Genomic DNA, 19,189 nt, shown 5'->3' with positions numbered 1-19,189 from the left:
ATATTTGGAAAGATGATTAAACTAAGATTATACTAACACAAATATTACTTATTAAATAAATAACTAAAAATATCTAGAATAAAATATACCCACTAGCATGAATCAACACATATAAACATATGGGACATATGGACCATTCTCAAGAATTCCAATGTACATGAAATATGCAGCTTGGATAAAAATAAGCATATTCTTCTTCCAGTTATTATAGTCTTCCATGTCAAAAGGAGACTTCGATTTCGAGTTTCTAAGAGTTCATGGTTTCAGATTGCGAATTGAGTGCGCTGAGCTAGCCTTTCTAAATGTACCTAGGTGTACAGATCTCATATTTGTATGTCTATCAACAAACTTTCATAGCAATTGTTAGTCCCGAAGTGATGTAAAACGGGGAGTTAAATATGTCACTTTTAAATTTATCGATTTAAAATCATGTGAGGATCGGTTTTCTCAATGTTCGTTTCAATTGTAATCAAACTCTGGCAAGTTCAAAGAAAATATTTATAGTATATAAACCTCGAGGGTGCTAGAAATTCTAAAACTAGGGTTATCTGCAATGACAATAGTACACTAATCATAAAGTGTCTTGGCTTTTCTACTAATCTATCTTTACTATTCTTGCAGAGCGTTTGTGTGAGTAGTGTGCACAAGCGAATGTATGTTGTTGTTTTCAAATGAAAACATTTGGCTATTTATAGATTTCAAATCTAACCATGGTTGGTTAATCAAGTGGTTCCCCAAATCTTTCCATTTACGTATCAATGTAATGTCGGTTGGTTTTAGTAAAGTCATCTTGATCTTTAACTACCTCCATCGATTAAGTACCATACACACAAAGGGGGCACTACATGACTTTACTCAGTCATTTTAGCCCAAGTGGGGCCTCCAATGCATTACTAGGAGCAGGTGCATGGCACCTCAAGGGTTATAGAGGGGCACTATTGTATAGCTTTAACTTTTCCAAATTTCCTTTGATCTTCAACTGGTGCCACATATCTATAAAGAGGTATAAGTCGCGCCACTACCATTAAGCTTGACCAAGGTTGACTCCAAGTGGCGCCTTGTATCTTATTGCAATCACGAGAGGCGCCAGTAGTTGTCTTAGAGTATTTTAAATATCTCTTAATACACGCGCGCGCGCGCACACACACTTTAAGGAGGCACCGGTTAGGACTAATGCTAATTCTTGGCACCACTTGATAGAATTTTGATTTGACTTTGTTTGAAAGCGGTTTACTTCTAGAAACTCTTGGAAAGCCCAGACTTGATTTCAGATTTAACTTGCATGAGTTGATCTATTCTTCATTTAAAAAATATGACGAAGAACTTCATATGTGTTGATGTTTAGTGCAATGGTCAGGTTCACAAATGACTAATATTGAAATTAAACTTTATAACGTCTTTGATAAATATAACATTGGTCACTCCATTCCGGGTTAGAAGTGATTCATTATCTGATTAAGAATAATCAGGTTGGCGATACTGGAATGCACTAGCACTTGATAAAGAATCTTTAGACAACTTCTGATTCCTGAAACAACTTGTACTTTAATATTCACCGAGGCCTGACCATATTAGTGAACTTCTTATAGTGATTCTATGATTGCTTCAATTTACTTGATCGTTTGATTCTGTATGTACCCGTTCTTCATCTGTCCAAACCTTTATCAAACTAAACTATTGTTTCCTGTCTTGTTATAGTATTGAGTCTAAGATATATATATAAATATTGTTCCCAATACTATCCGGACCTGGTATACTATCGGTCAAAAACATATGCGGTTTTTTCATATACATGGAAGGCGGAAGATTATACAAAACAATTACCACGGGCCACACACTATATGTTTTACTCGTTTGTCCAAGTGGGTTGAAACCATCAGTCGCAAAACCAAGTCTTGTATTACGAATATTTCTGGAGCAAATGATGGATATCGGAGGTCAAAATTCTTTCATCCGCAGGATGACTAGTTTCTTTCTCACTTACCTCTCGATTTTTGTAAACATCATATGGTCCGATATATGTGCCAACATATATAACCGTTGTAGTCGGGGAATCAAAGGAAAATGTCTTCAAATTTTTCTCAGAATGTTCTTACCATTTATCCTTGATTTATCCAGATGTCGATTGCAACTACATATATCACACAAAATTTTATCTTTCTCATCTCCATAAAATAACATACAATCATTCTCGCATACATCAATTTTTTCATATTCTACCCTTAAACTTTTCATAACCTTTTTCATCTCATAATAAGACTCGGGTAATGTGTGTGTTTTGGTAACACGTCCATAATGATCTTAATCAAACTATTGAAAGCTCTTCGTCACTACAATTAGACGCATTTTTGAACTCCAACAATTTTGAGGTATAAAACTTATTTTTGTATATATTGTGCAACCGGGAAAAATACGAACACCATTTTAAACAACCGCCTCATAGAATTCTTTAGCACTATTATTAGGAGCTTCTTCAACATTAGTACTACCCATGGTATCATAAAATTCATGATTCGAACAAGTAAAATCATGTAACATGGAGTTGATATCAACTGGATCATTTACTACGTACCCTCCGATATTCTCGAGTTTCATATGATTTTCGTTTATTTATTTTTTGCAGAACCTCCCCATGTAAAGTCCATCCATATAACTCTTCATCATACCCTCGGATATCAAATGAAATCAAAAATCATCTACCCCTAACCAATTCAAAATTTTGCAAAGCTTACAAGGACTTTTCATCATATATCCCTCCATTTTCAAGCTTGCAAATTTCAAATATTCCTCTACACCTTCTCTATATTCTTGATTTATAGTAACTTTATCTCGTTGCAACCTGTTACTAATCAAACTCCGATTAATATTTGTCATCTACAGAAATACACACACACATGTATGAACATAACATATATATTATAAATTATCCAAAAAATTTAAATAAATAATATGCATACAAATTACAATGTGATCATCGATTAAGAAGAATGGCTTACTTTGTTTTTGATGTTTAGTTTTCCATCCTTTCATCTTCCTTTTCTTCTTCTCCCTTTTTGGTTTCCTTTTTCTTCAAGTTTGCAATAAAATGAAAGTGAAGGATGGTCAAAACCGACCGACTGTCTAAATCAGGCGGTCAGTTATATCATTTTTCACAAAACAGCACCGTATCCCCGCTTCAACTTACACCCCCCCTCCCGTTTTTAAAGTAATAAAAAATTCCAAAATTTAAAGATAATTGTTTAAAACCAACCAAACCCGTGGTTGGTTTTAGATATCGTACAAAATACGCCTTTGTTTTTGGCTAATATTTACACCGACCATAAAAGCGGTTGGTTCTAACTCTGTAGTCGGGTTTATGATAGAAACAACTTTATGCTATTAAAAACTAACTGGTTCGGTCGGTTATGTTCTTCTGCTAAAAACGTATACATTTACTATTTTTGGAAAATGAAAAACCCAAATAAAAAATATATAGTTAAACTCTTGTGCTATAAATAGGACACTAGATTAATCAGAGTTAACATTATAACCTTCAACCAACACATAATGGAAATCATATGCCACCACCACAAAAAAAGGTAAGAATTGACAACATTACTTATGGGATGTTTGAAATCCTGGACGAAATGTGTTACGAGGACAGGGCCACTATCATGTTCATACATCTTGATCACTATCTTGAGGAGGAAAGGATCGAGGCGGAATGGGTGGCAGCGATACGCAAGCATGAGTGGAAGATCAGGTTCGCGGGGATTATGGATGGGAAGTTGAAGAAGCAGAAGGAGGAGGAGGACATGGTCAAGGACAAGGCTGGCCCAATGGGGCTTTGATTTGAAGTTGTGTATTATGTTTTTAAGAATGATTTTTAATGAAGTTTTATAAATTTTATTTTAATATTTAATGAAATAATTAGATATATTGCCTGCAAATTCGACTCATATATGCTCTTTATAATCATGCTTACAAAATCGACTAAAAATCGAACTCAAAAACTAAATCAAAATTAAACTCAAAATCATATACATACATACATACATACATACATATATATATATATATATGTGTGTGTGTGTGTGTATACATACACAAACATATATATACATATATACATACACAAACATATAAAGAGAAACTGAGGGAGAGATAGATTTACCTGCAAATTGAGATTGAACCCTAATTGAGATTGAAATTCAAAACCCAATCAAGACCCAACGAAGTTTAAGATCCGCGTTTTTTATGGGCATTTTTGTATAACAAGAGAGAGAGAGAGAGGGAGAGGGAGAGGTTTTAGGTAGAGAGGGAAAGATTTTGGGAAAAGAGAGAGGAAGAAAATGAGATGGGGAAAAAGGAGATTGGTGAGGGAGAAAGAGATTTAGCAAAAATAATGGGTTAAAACCGACCACCCATCGGTTGGTTATGTATTTTAATATAAAACGACGTCGTAACCCTTCTATAACGAGTATATATTATCAATTTCAAAATAAATACATATATTTAAAAATAAAAAAAATATAATTAAAATCGATCGATGGCCAGTCAGTTTTGTTTTCAGACATATACGACATCGTTTTGTCTAACAAATTATTAAAAAATTGATGAAAGATACCCAAACACTTAACCAACCGATGAGTTGGTCGGTTATGATATGGACACGTCAGCTCTAAACCCAACCAACCTCGTTTCGATCGGTTTAAATAAGTCGAAGTCTTGTTAGCAATGCAGAAAGACGTCGTTCTAGTAAAACCGACCGATATGTACCTGTCGATTTCATCCCGACACTTTTTTCATACCGGTTAGTTTTACGCAGTCGGTTTTCAACTGTTTTTTTAGTGTTTATGTAAGATGATGATTCAACATTATAGCATTATTAATTTGATTCAATTTTTTCGGTTCAAATAGATTCTAATTGGAAATAAGAAAGATTTTAGCAAAAAATATATATAACCCAGATTTTTTTCGATAAATTAGTTTATTCAATAATAAAAAGCCATTCGGCATCTACATAAACAGTTGCGTCGAACAAACCAAACATAGAAACAATCACTGATTAATCCATTCTTCTTGGATATAAAATTACGTGATTTGTTGAAGATGATATATACACATGTTTCGCCACTTTGGCTTCCCCCATAACCAGTTTGAGCTATCAACTGAGAATGCAATTGCCTAACAACGTTTATTACTAAATCAAGCACCATACTTACACAAACGATGAGAAAATAACAAAACTCACATAAACAGTGAGACAACAAAAAAAAATCAAAACCAAACGTGACAAACTAAAAACCTTAGATTTGCAAATGTGTAGATGAAAAAGAAGATTGATTCAGAAAAAGCTTTTAATCCTCATATCCGTAAAAACAAACTAATGCAAAAACTTAAAGAAAAAAGATAGACTAATCTTACCTAACAAGCAAGATTTTTAGAGAAATCAAAACTTCAAGACAAATGTGGTTGAGCTCTTTGACAGACTTATTGGAAAAAAAGGAAGAAAACACAAAATAAAAACTAGAACAAACTCTGTAATATCGAAATAGATCCTATCTGAATCAAAATTGTCAATCAAGTTTTATCGAATTCCAAACCATATATATCTGTATTACCTGAATTTCACATTATTAAATATAATTTTTCAATCTAACTATCAATAAACATCAAACTGTTGGTGATATAAATGGAGACGTGGACGTGATGGCCTCGTCTCGTTTGCGGTCCTATATATATAATTTCTTAATTATATAATTATTTTAAATTAAATATTAAGGAGGTAGTTTATATTTATCATTTAACAAAAATAAAAAATTATTATAAAAAGTAAAGTAAAGTAGATTTTTAACTACTTATTTCTTTTATGATATAAAGATTCATTTCTGAAAAATAAGATAAACCAAACACTTGCATAGTTTTTATAGAGTATGATTAAGTCAAAGTCACGTCAATTTATAAGTCAAAGTCACGTCAAGTTAAGTGACAATTTTAAATCGAGTCAAACGGGTTAGTAAAATTGTAAAAGATATTATATTAAATCTCTCATATTTTGTTTTTAGAAATTACGAAAAATCATCTTACTTTGTGAGTGGAATCAATAAATATTTATTATCATTATATATATATGTTCAATCTTAGTTCGGCTCATGGAAATTGAAAGAGAAAAATATCATGTTAGTCACTCGTTTCATTTAAATATATGAAGTAGATCATTATCTTTCAATTTGACTTAAGTTAATCATTCATTATGTTATTTTGTACAAGCAGCAGTGTTACAGAAATCGGGAATGGGACATAATCGGTTGAGCTACCGATTCAAGGATTTATCGGAAATCGGGGATTAATCGGAAGGATTAATCGGAGTTAAAATCTGGTTTATTCTAATATTAAAAAATTATTTAATATTTAGTTATTATTATATTAGTTATTTAGTAACTAATATATTTACTATATTTACAAACTCTATAATTATTCATATTTAAAGTAATATAGTATTTTAATTTTAATAATTTATCACATATACTTCGATTATGAAATATATATAAGGATTAATCGGATTTCAAAAATCGGATCGGTGACCGACCTTGCAGGGGATTAATCGGGGATTTATCGGTTAAATCGGGGATTTTTAGAACACTGACAAGCAGTATGAATCTGATCTCTTTTTCCAGTCAATACAACATTGAATGTTACTCCCTCTGTCCCATTTAATTCTATACGTTTCTTTTTCACTGCTCGACACGTATTTCAATGCTCTTATAAAATATAGTTCCGGAACTTATTTTTGAGATTTTCTTTTTCTGTATAAAAATATAACATCCAAACTTTAATTCAGAAAAGAAAAATTTTAAAAATAGATTGCACAACTACATTTTATAAGAGTATTAAAGTCCGTGCCGCGTCCCCGTGCCCCAATGTATACTACCAGGGGGACTGAGGGAGTAATATTTTCCTCCGTTATCAACGTGGTGTAGCGTGAAAGTGAATAGAAAAGCCTCACATGTAAATGAAGTTATAGACCTGGTGGAGTGTAGAAGTAACTAGAATAGCCTGACATGACAATAAGACTCTGTCGGCTCCGTATCATTTGTAACCACTCTATTCAACCACTTTTCAAAAGTAACCAGTTTTTTTTCGAGCTTTCAAAACTAACCAGTCTAAATGAGGGGAGAAAACGCGACCCAAACCAAAAAAAATTTCCAGTAAGGTCGCGCTTTGAAAGAGCGACCCAAACATAAATATATAAGTATGGGTCGCGCTTTCAAAGGGCGACCCATATGGGTTATTTTTAAAAAAAAAAAATCAAAAATCAGAAAATATTATTTCAAATGGCGACCCATATTATTTATATTATAATATTTTATAATATAATTTATATAATGATATAATATAAAAATATTTTATATTATATAGTGATATATATATATATATTTATATATTTAATTGAAGTTTTAGTAAATATTTATATTATAATATTTTATAATATTATTTATATAATGATATAATATAAAAATATTTTATATTATATAGTGATACATTATTTGTGATATTATATTTTATATTATTATATTATGTAATGATATAATATAATATTATAGATTGTCATATTTAAATATTTAAGCTCATATAGATTGTACTTAAAAGGTAATTCGCATTACATAAACTTAAACGAAACAGAAGCATTACATAAACTGAAGGGAAATTACATATGATTAAAATGAGAACATGACATAAGTTCTCAATCCTGAGTGAGGTCCACAATATAGTCGGAATCATATCCTTCATCATCATCTTCATCGTCCTCAGCGTGAGCATCATCGTCTCCACCATCATCAGCAACACCGCCTTCCACTTCATCTTCATCGACCCACGGGGTAGGCATTTGCACTCGACGGCACTGATAAGTTACATTGTCCACATCTCCCCACTCGGCCCAAAATCTGGCTTCCTGACTTCCCTCGAGTTTAGCCTGCAGTGCGGCGCACTCTTCATCGATTTTAGCCGCATAATACCTCATGCGAGAATCACCAAATGGGATATCCATCTCACCCATCTCACGATGGCGTTGAAAATAGAGTTTGTGAACTTCAGGGAATTTTCTGTTATGGATATCATCTTCCGCCTCCGTCATCACCCAATCTTTGCCCCTTCTAATCCTCCTATAAACATACCTGCAAATATAACGGAAGAGTTTGTTCCACTTCTTCACGTTCTTTTGATGTTCAACCTCGAGACGTCTCTCTTCTCTCGTCTCCTCTATCATTTTCTTGATGTCAAAGTCAGTGCGCATCCGTCCCAACGGTGGCCGAGTTTTCTTTTGTTGCACGACCGGTGGTGCCTTGCTTTTAGGAGCTGGTTTAGGTTGGTTGCTTCGGTTGTTGCGCATCCCTCCCAACACAAGCTCCGGCTGTCTCCTATCTTGTTGCTGTTTGAGGCGTTTTTCGCAGCCGGGGGTCATTGGTGCTTTCCCCTTATCCATTGGTGCCTTGCCCTTATCCATTTTCAGCTTAAGTGATGAGTGAATTTTGTGTTTGTTTAGTTGCTTGTATGTGTATCAACCATAATGAAGACCTATTTATAGGCGAATGGATTATTGTTTAGCTGAATATATTTAAAGGACTTGTCAATTTTTGAATTGACAAGTCCTTTAAATGAGCTGAATCTTTTCTTTCAATGCATGCTATGGTTTGGCAGTATGAAAACGTGGGTCTAATCTATAAAGTGAGAAACTTTGTACAGTCTAATCTTTACAGTGAGGCACTTTACTTTTGCAGAACCTTTACTTTATGACCTACTGTACACCATGTGACCCTCTGCATTATCAGATACTACTTTTGCAGAACCTTTAATTTATGACCCTCTGCATTATCAGATACTACTTTTGCAGAACCTTTACTTTATGACCTACTGTACACCATGTGACCCTCTGCATTATCAGATACTACTGTTGATCATGTGAATATCAGCATTATGAGATACAACTGTTGATCATGTGAATATCAGCATTATGAGATACAACTGTTGATCATGTGAATATGAGCATTATTTCGTTGCAATGTTATGCTGTGCCTATAAATAGGTTCACATACAATATTGTCAATGCACTCACAACCATAGAACTCGCACAAGAAATAGTTCAACATAAATCATGAGTTACACACCAGGTGATCTGTTTGTTGCCATGGGTAGGAAATGGTGGTGTGAGGATGAGTTTAGGTACTCTTTAAATCCTAATTTACGCTACTCCCCTGAGTCGATTACCACCATGTTGGATGAGTGGACGTGGCGTGTGCGTTCGCTTGAAGTGTGCAGGGAATGTTGTGCACTAGCTGGGATTCCAATTCCTAAACAAAAGGCTCGTACTATGCCTCGAGAGACGCCGCAGGAGATGGAGGCCACCCTATTCAGAGCGAGAGAAGAGGAGAATCGCATGCAACTGCGTCTGCAGCGTCAGAGCCTATACGATGATGCTAGGATGTTTCGGGAAGCAGGGGACTGGTTTAAGGAACAACAATACCTTGCACTGGTCACCAGTCCGGATTATTATTCTGATAGTGTAATGTCGTCCGAGGACGAATAAGTGGTCGTAGTACCATCGTGTTTGTTATCTACCTTTCAGTCTAAGTTGGTTTTCTCGTTCTTTAAATGTTGTGTTGTTAAATTTGTCGCAATTTGGTTTCAAGCACTTGTAATGAAATATTTTCAAGTTCATGTCATGGATTTAATTGTTGTACATTTATCTATCGTGCTTTAGTGCCTGATGTACATTTATCTATCGTGTTTTAGTGCCTGATGTACATTTATCAATCGTGTTTTAGCAGTATAGGCCTGTATTGAATTTCCCTTGTCATTTAAAAAATGTAAATATGAGTTGTCTTCTCACCACTTTAAACAAAATAAAGACAACACTGCAAAAGAAGACTGCAAAGAAACAACACTGCAGCAGAGAGTTGTTATTTCAAACTTTTAAAAATGTCAGGCTTATTACTGTACACATGTGAACCATATCTTCCATCAAAATAGAATGGATTTAAAGAAATCAAAGCATGCATTTAATGAATACAGTTGGATTTCAATTTTTGCCTAACAATAATTCGTTGGCGACCTGTCTTATAAATAGGTCCTCCAGTCTGTCTTCTACACATACATTGAACTCGGTTTCCACATTTGAACTACGAAAAAACATCAATTCAGCTGCACCAAGATGGAAAAGGGTAAAATGCCAATGTCCCCTGGCTACGAAAAACGCCTGGAACAGCAACAACATAGAAGACAACAACCAGAGCTATTGTTGGGAGGGATGCGCAGCAACCAAAACAACCAACGACCTGCAGTAGTTCCTAAAAGCAAACCACCACAAACGTTGAAGATCAAGCGGGATCATGCGTACTATTTGCAACGCAAGTTCTCTACTAGGAGAGCCCGAAACGGCAAAGATTGGGTGCCGACAGAGCAGGAGGTTGAGGACGAGGGGAGACGTTATCCTGAAGTTGATAAACTTTTAGAAGACAGACTTCGTCCGTTGGATAAAGTAGTTTCTGATGCTCGCTACAATCGATACATGGCTGGAATTAAGCAAGAATGCGATGCATTGCAGGCTAAACTTGATGCACGTGATGAAGCTGATTATTGGGCAATTTGGGGAGATGTTGACGCTGTGGATGATGAAGATAATTATGAAGAATATGGTTCCGACTATATTGTAGACATCACCAAGGATTGAGAACTTAAGTCATGTTCTCATTTTAATCATATGTAATTTCGTTTTAGTTTATGTAATGCTTCTGTTTCTTTTAAGTTTATTTATTGCTTTAACACCATTACATTAAATTAATTAACGAAAATGGATTAACAACAATAAAAAACAAGGACTGAAAAGAAAAATACAGATTAACAATAAAAACTAGATCATGCACTGAAGCACAATATGTCATTACATGTGCTTTAAACCAAATTGCGACAAATTTAACGACACAACATTTAAATCACGAGAAAAGCCACAAACAATGCGATCATTAAACAAAGTAATCCTACTACGGAAGTCAATGCCTTATGCATTTTCCTGCTTCTCTCCAGGATAATTGCATTCTCGAGTTCTTGCACCCTTGTCTCACAAGCGTGAAGAGTGGCCTGCAGATGTAGACGCTCATCATTCAATCGAGTAATTATAGCATCATCCTCCAAAGGCTCATCATCAATCCATTTGAAATAATAACAGCTATTTGCCTGTAGTTAAATATTTTACAGTTTTAAGCACAAAGAATGTAAACATATGTTGTATATTCCAAAACTTTACTTACAATTGGAGAACCGCAGCAGTAAAATCTCTGAGCCATCATCTCATCATTCCAACAAGTTCGTATTTTAGCCCTCACACCACAATTACAGAAGTGGTTGCTTGATGCAACGAGAGAGCTTGAAGACAATGATATCATCGGAATTGTAACAAAATGATGTGTTTTATGTGTTTGTTTGGTTGAATGTATGTGTATCAACCACATAATGAAGGCCTATTTATAGGCCAATGGAGTATTGTTCAGGTAAATATATTTCCGGATATGATAATAATTTTGGAATTGACAAGTCCTTAAACTGAGCAGAATCTTTTCTTTACATGCTTGCTATGGTTTGCCAGTGTGTAGTCTAATCTATACAACCTTTCTTTTCACATCACTTTACTTTATTATATATTGTCCTTTAACTGAGCAGAATCTTTTCTTTACAGCCTTTCTTTTGCCAGTGTGTAATATCTTGTCCCGAATGCTTCTGTTTCCTTGAAGTTTATTTATTGCTTCAACACCATTACATTAAATTAATTAACAAAATTGGATTAACAATAAAAAACGAAAGAAAAATACAGAGTAACAATAAAAAACAAGGACTGAAAAGGAAAATACAAATTAACAATTAAAAACAAGGACTAAAAATAAAATGGCAATTAAATTACACAGTAGGGTCAACATTGTACAATGGACACCTTTTACTACGTCTAGTGTGTCCTTCTTGCTTGCAGCGGCCACATTTGTGACTTGTACGGGAACTGTCCATCTCCGTGCGTATTCTGACGGATTGACCCCTTTCTCCTCGTTTACGCCTTCTCTTTCGCAAGGCCTCGTTCGGTACCACAGTTCCAAACATTCTCCATTGCACTGGCAAATCAATATCCCAATACCCAGTTGCTGGTAATGGATATATCATTGGCTCCCACAATTTCAACAAAGTAGAGTTGTAGTGGAAGGGGCCAATCCACTGTTTCCAGTTTAAGTGATTGTGGTTGCAAGCAGCAATCAAATGTGAACACGGTAGGCGGTGGCAAGCCCATTTCCCGCAAGTGCATGTACGCTGAGTTATGTCAACCACCTGCGTGTTCCCGCCCTTATTGCACCCTTTTACCATGTACCTTTGCGTCTTTACGGAGAACAAACCGGTTCCTCTATTAAATGTCTCGACCCGGTGTGTGTTAGCTTTGGCTGCAATCTTCTCCAACTTATTTCTCGTCCTTAGACAAAGTTCATGACCCTCCCCAATGCCCTCAAGCACTGCGTTCCTCTCCTTATTGACCGTCCTAACAGTTTTATAAAACATGAATTCAATCATTGCGGTCACAGGTAGGTGCCGAGCCACGCGCACGTTACCATTAAAGCTCTCTGTGATGTTTGTGGTAGCTTGGCCGAAACGAGCGTGGCCTGTGTCATGACAAATAGTCCAGAGGGCTGGACTTATCCCTAGCAACCACCTCAAGCCTTGAGGCGAAAGCTCTCCAATCTTCTTCATGTAGGCATCATATTTCCTAATCTGTGGCGTATTGCCGGCTAGCCACATTAACATTTTAAGCTCCTTTCCCGGGAATGCCTTGGAGAAGTTGCTCCTAACATGATGGAGGCAGAATCTGTGATAGCCCATCGGCGGGGTAAAACCACTCGCTTCGTCATTCATTGCAGCAAGGATCCCCGTCGCACGGTCAGATATAATACAAACCCCCAATCTATCTCGGCATACATGTCTACGTAAAAGACGTAGAAACCAAGACCAATTTTCAGTTGTTTCCTCATCAACAAGGGCGAAGCATATGGGATATTGGTGGTTATTAGAGTCGACTCCCACCGCGACCAGCAATTTCTCATTATACTTTCCCTTAAGAAATGTACCATCAATGGAAATAACTGGCCGTGCATACTGCCAACCATCAATCATTGCTTTTAGGCACCAAAATGCACGAACAAATGTCGATGTACCCCTCTCTTTATGATGTGGAACAACCTCAACCACAACTATACTTCCGACATTTGTACTGGCCATGACATTAAGGAACCGAGGGAGCTCGTTGTAGGTTGTCTTCCAGCTTCCATAAACGCTTTCCATGGCGGCCATCTTCCCCCTCCATGCTTTCAAGTAACTAACCAAATGGTGGTACTCATCATTGACCATTGTGATGATGTTGCTTACCTTCAATTGAGGGGTCTGGGAGATCTGTTGAAACAAAATATATTAACATTAACGATGAATAATAAACGATAATATTTAGACATATAATGATATCCAAGGTTGTAGGACTTACGTAGGGAGCAACCACATAGCCAATCATTTTTGCTGAAATTTTGCGGTGGTCCTGCGTGGGTCTATCCAGTAGGCATGTGTGAATCTCTGGACATTTAGTTATTTGAAAAAGGCCGTGGGACTTCTTCTTCGCGGCCCTTAGCTTCCACTTGCAGTTTGAAACCACACATTTAACTTTGTAGACTTGCGTGGAGCTTTTCTCCACGATGAAATTTCGATCTGTACTTATGTGTGCATGTTTCACAGCAGCTATGAGCACTTCCTTGGTAGCAAATAGAGCTCCTTCGGTCAACTCATCGTTGGCGGGATCAAACCCGAGTGACATAACTGCGTCCTTGTTGGACACAATCACAGGCTCGTAATCCTGGGATCCAAACCATGCAGCTCTAGGTTCATGAATAGACAATGACTGTGTTTGCAAGTGCATGTTTCCCTCTCTTTCTTCATCGGAATCAACCTCCGAAAAATCTTCACTTTCCGGAACATCCTCCTGTGATAGATTCCACTCCGAATCGTCACTGCTGCTTATGGCTCTTTCCGAGCCATACTCTTCATCATCCTCCTGGTTCTCCAGTGCAAGAGCTATAGCTGCACCTCTTTTCGGGGTTTGACGAGCCGGTGATGGCTGTCTACCACTCAAATCGTCCTCGTCCACAACCTCTTCAACAACAAAACGACCCGTATTACTCGAGCCACCACCATACTCTCCAATCGTCCCGTAGTTGTAGCCGCTAGACCACCCTTGCATGCCCTGGCTTTGTCCATAGTTTCCCCCATAATCGCCTCCAAAACTCCCACCGTAGTTTTCAACATAATTTGAAACTTGGCCACCTGCAACGGTTTGTCCGGTTTGTCCATAGTTCCCCCCATACTCGCCTCCATAGTGTTGGCTGGGTTGAGCAATACTCTCGGCCTCGATAAACAATGATACGTCTCCACCCAAGTGAAATCTCTCGGGGATACTTAACATCCTACGAACATCGTCGTCCGATTTAACAGACTTCACAAAGAACCCCGAAACGAGGTTACTAACCCCGATTCGAGGATATTTCACACTAAGCTTGACATCCCAATGATGCCTACTTATATGCATCAACCCGAACACCATATCTCGTAGTTCTTCAAGTGAGCTGCTCAATTTCACATACATCATTTCTTTCGGATCTAAGGTGTAGAGAACATCGTTATCTTGTTTTATGATTTCACCTCCCCAGAAGAAATTGACGTTTACGTAACCGTCCATCTTTGTTTTGGTTTTTTTGGAGTGGTTTGCTTTTGGTGGTTTTGGTTTTCTGATAGCTTGCCAATGAGGTTTTTTCAAGTGATGATGGTTTTGTGGATAGGCAACCACAAATGCTTCAGCTTTTAAGGACGAATTTCAAAGTTAACCACTGTGCTTCAATAGTGCATGCAATTTTTGTGTCCACTTATTGGTATGCAGTCAATCTATCAATGAGCAATAAAGTAATGAATGATTCTCTGAACAAGCTACTGCATAAATCCATTGATATTATTGCATGCTGCACTATGTGTTAAATGTGAGGATGTGACAATACGAAAAAAGCTATTGCACACTGTTTAAAAACACATAATTGCATGACTTTAAACGAGCTCATAAGTGCAAACAGATGATGCACACTTTTCAAAAAATCATAATTGCAAACAGATGATTTGACCATACGTTTTAAATTTTTTTCACACTCTTTACAAAAAATTATAAAATATAAATAATAATATAAAATATAAAATATCACAAATAATGGGGTATTTTCAAGTTTGGGTCGCTTTTTCAAAGAGCGACCCCTGCTGGAGAAAGTGTTGCCGTTCGGGTCGCTCTTTCTCGCCTCATTTAGACTGGTTAGTTTTGAAAGCAGTAAAAACATGCATGAATAGTGGATGCATTTGATTTTTCCAAATAATGGATTTGCAGAATCGTCCTCTCACAAAAGAAGTCATCTTTCAGCAGTGAAAACAGGCTTGAATATTTGATGCAGATTGCTTTCTCTACTTAATGGATTTGCAGAAAAACGTCCTCTCAGCAAAAAAGTGAATATTTGAGCAGTAACAACAGGCTGGCTTATTGAATTCTTGAATGATTTCAATGAAGTTGGCAGCTTTGTCCAGTGTTAAATCAATGTTTTGTAATAAAAAGCTAAAAAACCTACTGCCTTAGATGTGACCATACAATCAAAATTATTTGCACACTCCTCAAAAAATAATTCTCTGCATCACATTTTAATATTAGGTAAATAAAACTTTAAATATTAGATAAATAATTAATAAACTATAAATATTAGGTAAATAAAAAAATATTAGGTAAAAATTAGATAAAGGAAAAAATATTTCCGAATTAAATTAAATTAAAAAATATAATATTACAATCTATAATATTATATTATATCATTACATAATATAATAATATAAAATATAATATCACAAATAATGTATCACTATATAATATAAAATATTTTTATATTATATCATTATATAAATTATATTATAAAATATTATAATATAAATAATATGGGTCGCCCTTTGAAATAATATTTTCCGATTTTTGAATTTTTTTTTTTAAAATAACCCATATGGGTCGCTCTTTCAAAGGGCGACCCATATGGAAATATGGCAGCATGGGTCGCTCTTTCAAAGCGCGACCCTTACTGGAATATTTTTTTGGTTTGGGTCGCGTTTTCTTCCTCATTTAGACTGGTTAGTTTTGAAAGCTCGAAAAATAACTGGTTACTTTTGAAAAGTGGTCGAACATACTGGTTAGAAATGAGAGGGAGCCAGACTCTGTCATTATCTGAACACGGGAATATAATTTTTTTTTTAAGTCTTCAATTATATGTTAGGCTATCATATTCACTTCAACACAGTACTATGTCGTTAAATAATTAAAAATATTAACATTCAATGTTATAAATGACTAAAAAAGAGAGTTGACTTTAACGGCATGTACAAAATAATTGAAAGAATGATTAATTTGAGTTAAATTGAAAAGTAATGATCTACTTGATATATTTGGATGAAATGAGTGATCGTCTTGATATGTTTCCCGAAATTTAAAACCTAGTTGGGCTCTTTTGCCTTTCGCGGATAAGTTGAGAGATCGAATGTTAGGGATAAAAAATACGATATTCAACTTTTAGTGCAAAGGACACACACAAATATATAGCACGCGGAAAATACACGTCCCAACTTATATTATCAATCAAAACTGTTATCAATAATACAATTAACCAAACTTGGATACTCAAGCCTAACAACATTCAAGTATCTACTCGCAAGCGATACCTAAATCTACATTTTGAGCACGCATATCAAACACAATATGACTATGTATATATAGCCATCTCAAATTTAGACAAATCAAAATCTAATTATGAAATATCTAACATTAATTGGAATTCAATTTCGAAATCTTCAACTCAAATCTAAATCCAATTCCAATTCCAACTAGATTAATACCCAACAATCTTTTTCTAACTTTATGACCATGACATACCTTTCATAATAATTATCTAGACATACACTTATTATCTTTATATATTTTGATCACCAAAATTCATGCTATATTGCTATATTGTAATGAACTTATAGCCAAGATCGAATGCAACGAGGGCCGACACATCACATGCTTTAAGACGAGGAAGACGCAAGACGAGAAAATTCAGGAAGAAAATGATCTAACAAAGCAAATGTCATCTGAAAATGGATGGTGGTATGTTCACATCACAATATATATATAACACCTTCAATCTTATTCAAGAAAAAAAGGAAAAAAATACATTGCTAAAAATAGTGCGATATATCTTGCTTTCGCAATTATCATTACTCCCTCACATGCAAGACCCTACTCGAGTTGCTCATCATAATTCATTAACAAAATACAGGAACCATAACATAATATATTTTGTTCTTTTCAGTTCCATGCTTATGTACAAGCAAGAAAATAGGCTCAAACCCCTCATCTTCCTCAACCCTAATAATATTTATACATATATAATCGTCCCCGGCGGCAATAATCTTGACAATTTATGACGGAAAATTTCTGACAAATATTTTGATAGGCCGAACTTGCGTCAAAATTAGTCGTTTTTGTTGTAGTGAATGTGAGCTTGGAAATACAAATTACGTATCGCTGGCTGCCTCTGAAATACTCTCTAAATGAGGTCTCCAGACTCCTGTCCGGCCTCCTCTTCGATCCCTCTGGACCGAAACTTTCTCCGACAAGATCTCACTCAGATACTGATCAGAATTTATAAGCAAGTTTGTGACCGTGATGTTGTTACTCTCCGAAACTCTCCTCTTCTTCTTGGACGATGATCTGGAGCGGCTCTTCTCGTGTGCCTTAGGAAGAGGGATGAGAAAGTATATCTTGCCACGTTGAAGCTCGGCATCAGGGGGAAGTACCACCATTTTGGGACAAGTGTGATCGTCAGATGGCGAAGAGGGTTTCTTCAACATGTGCCTGGGATTCAGTTTCATGATCTCAGCTGCACGGATCGTGCCACTGATCTCTTCGACGTGCCCGTTCGAGTGGACTACCCGGATCACGTCGAGAGCGCCGCATGGTAGAATGCAGGAGATGCAGCATCTGATCGTGTTCTTCATGGCTCGTAATATAATTCTAGGGTTTTTTATTCTTGAGCTAGAGGAGAAATGAAAGGGAGTGTTATATATGTTAGACAAGTAATATAATAAGATTTTGATAAAGAGCAAAGTAGAATATAAGTTAGTTGATGCAACAAGAACAAGTGGAGAATTTGTTATAGGTTTTGTGGGTTGTCTACATATCTTTGTGCTTACTTTTTGAGAGGAGAATTTTAGCTTTTCACAAGCTGAGGATGAAATAAGATGGGATGAATAATTGCACAGCACTCTGTAGTTTGCCTTTTGGTCGATCCAACATATATTCAAGGACCCCCTTGGCCTTGCCTTTCTCCCCCATTCCCCATAGCTAGCTGTTCACTTTGTTCAATAATTATTTTTGTCCAGGTTGGAAGTTGCCTATTCAAGATTTTATATGGTGCATGGTGATGCTAACTCCTTCATCTTTATAAATTCAAGATTGATTGCCCATTATTCGCCTCATAGGCACAAGTAGGCTCTGATCCATAGGTGCTAGTCTATGACAAGTGTCGCTATGCCATTGCCATGTTCTCTTATACATCATTATTCCCTCCATCTCAAAATAACAGTCTGTTTTGAAATCGAAGAAATACAGATTTTATATTTTATTATGTTGCAATTTCTATCTCTGTTTGTCCAAAATATATGATTATTTTAATTTTTTGCATGTTTTTTAAAATGAAAAAAATATTTTAAATAGAATTTATATATGTTTGTCCAAAATTTATGATTATTTTAGTGTTTGCTTTTACAGCCATGGAATAATCTTTTATCGAGTGCATGGACAAAGGTTTTGAGTGACTCGATATTCTAAAGATGGGATCAGTAAAAGAATGGATTCTTTTGATCGAGAGAAGGGTGAAATCTTTCAGTTTTCCCAAGCAAGATCATGTGGGTTTCATCGGAAAGTGAGGTTAAAAAGAATGAATGTGAGTGAGGACTTGTCCATCTTTTACTTTTATCTCTCTATGCTCTCTGGCTAGTGGATGTGTACAGGCTTGTAAATTGCTTT

The 19,189-nt window shown here is 35.9% G+C and overlaps 2 protein-coding genes across 2 annotated transcripts; both read right to left on the bottom strand.

Annotated features, from left to right (window-relative positions):
- Positions 1–11,931: 11,931 nt before the first annotated feature.
- Positions 11,932–15,181, bottom strand: LOC108194961 (uncharacterized). The gene is made up of 2 exons (XM_064086794.1): positions 13,547–15,181; positions 11,932–13,458 (listed from the first exon to the last, which is right to left on the bottom strand). Exons 1-2 carry the CDS (start codon positions 14,786–14,788, stop codon positions 11,932–11,934), a joined length of 2,769 nt encoding a protein of 922 aa, XP_063942864.1. The 5' UTR covers positions 14,789–15,181.
- Positions 15,182–17,269: 2,088 nt separating this feature from the next.
- Positions 17,270–18,540, bottom strand: LOC108208020 (uncharacterized). Its single transcript, XM_017378488.2, has 2 exons — positions 18,355–18,540; positions 17,270–18,196 (listed from the first exon to the last, which is right to left on the bottom strand). Exon 2 carries the CDS (start codon positions 18,157–18,159, stop codon positions 17,677–17,679), a length of 483 nt encoding a protein of 160 aa, XP_017233977.1. The 5' UTR covers positions 18,160–18,196; positions 18,355–18,540; the 3' UTR covers positions 17,270–17,676.
- Positions 18,541–19,189: the final 649 nt, after the last annotated feature.

The sequence above is a fragment of the Daucus carota genome, chromosome 2 (genome assembly GCF_001625215.2).
Source record: "Daucus carota subsp. sativus chromosome 2, DH1 v3.0, whole genome shotgun sequence".
In the NCBI taxonomy this organism is placed as follows: Eukaryota; Viridiplantae; Streptophyta; class Magnoliopsida; order Apiales; family Apiaceae; genus Daucus; species Daucus carota.
The sequence above is the reverse complement of the archived record's forward strand: the minus strand, read 5'-3'. Positions and strand labels throughout refer to the sequence as shown.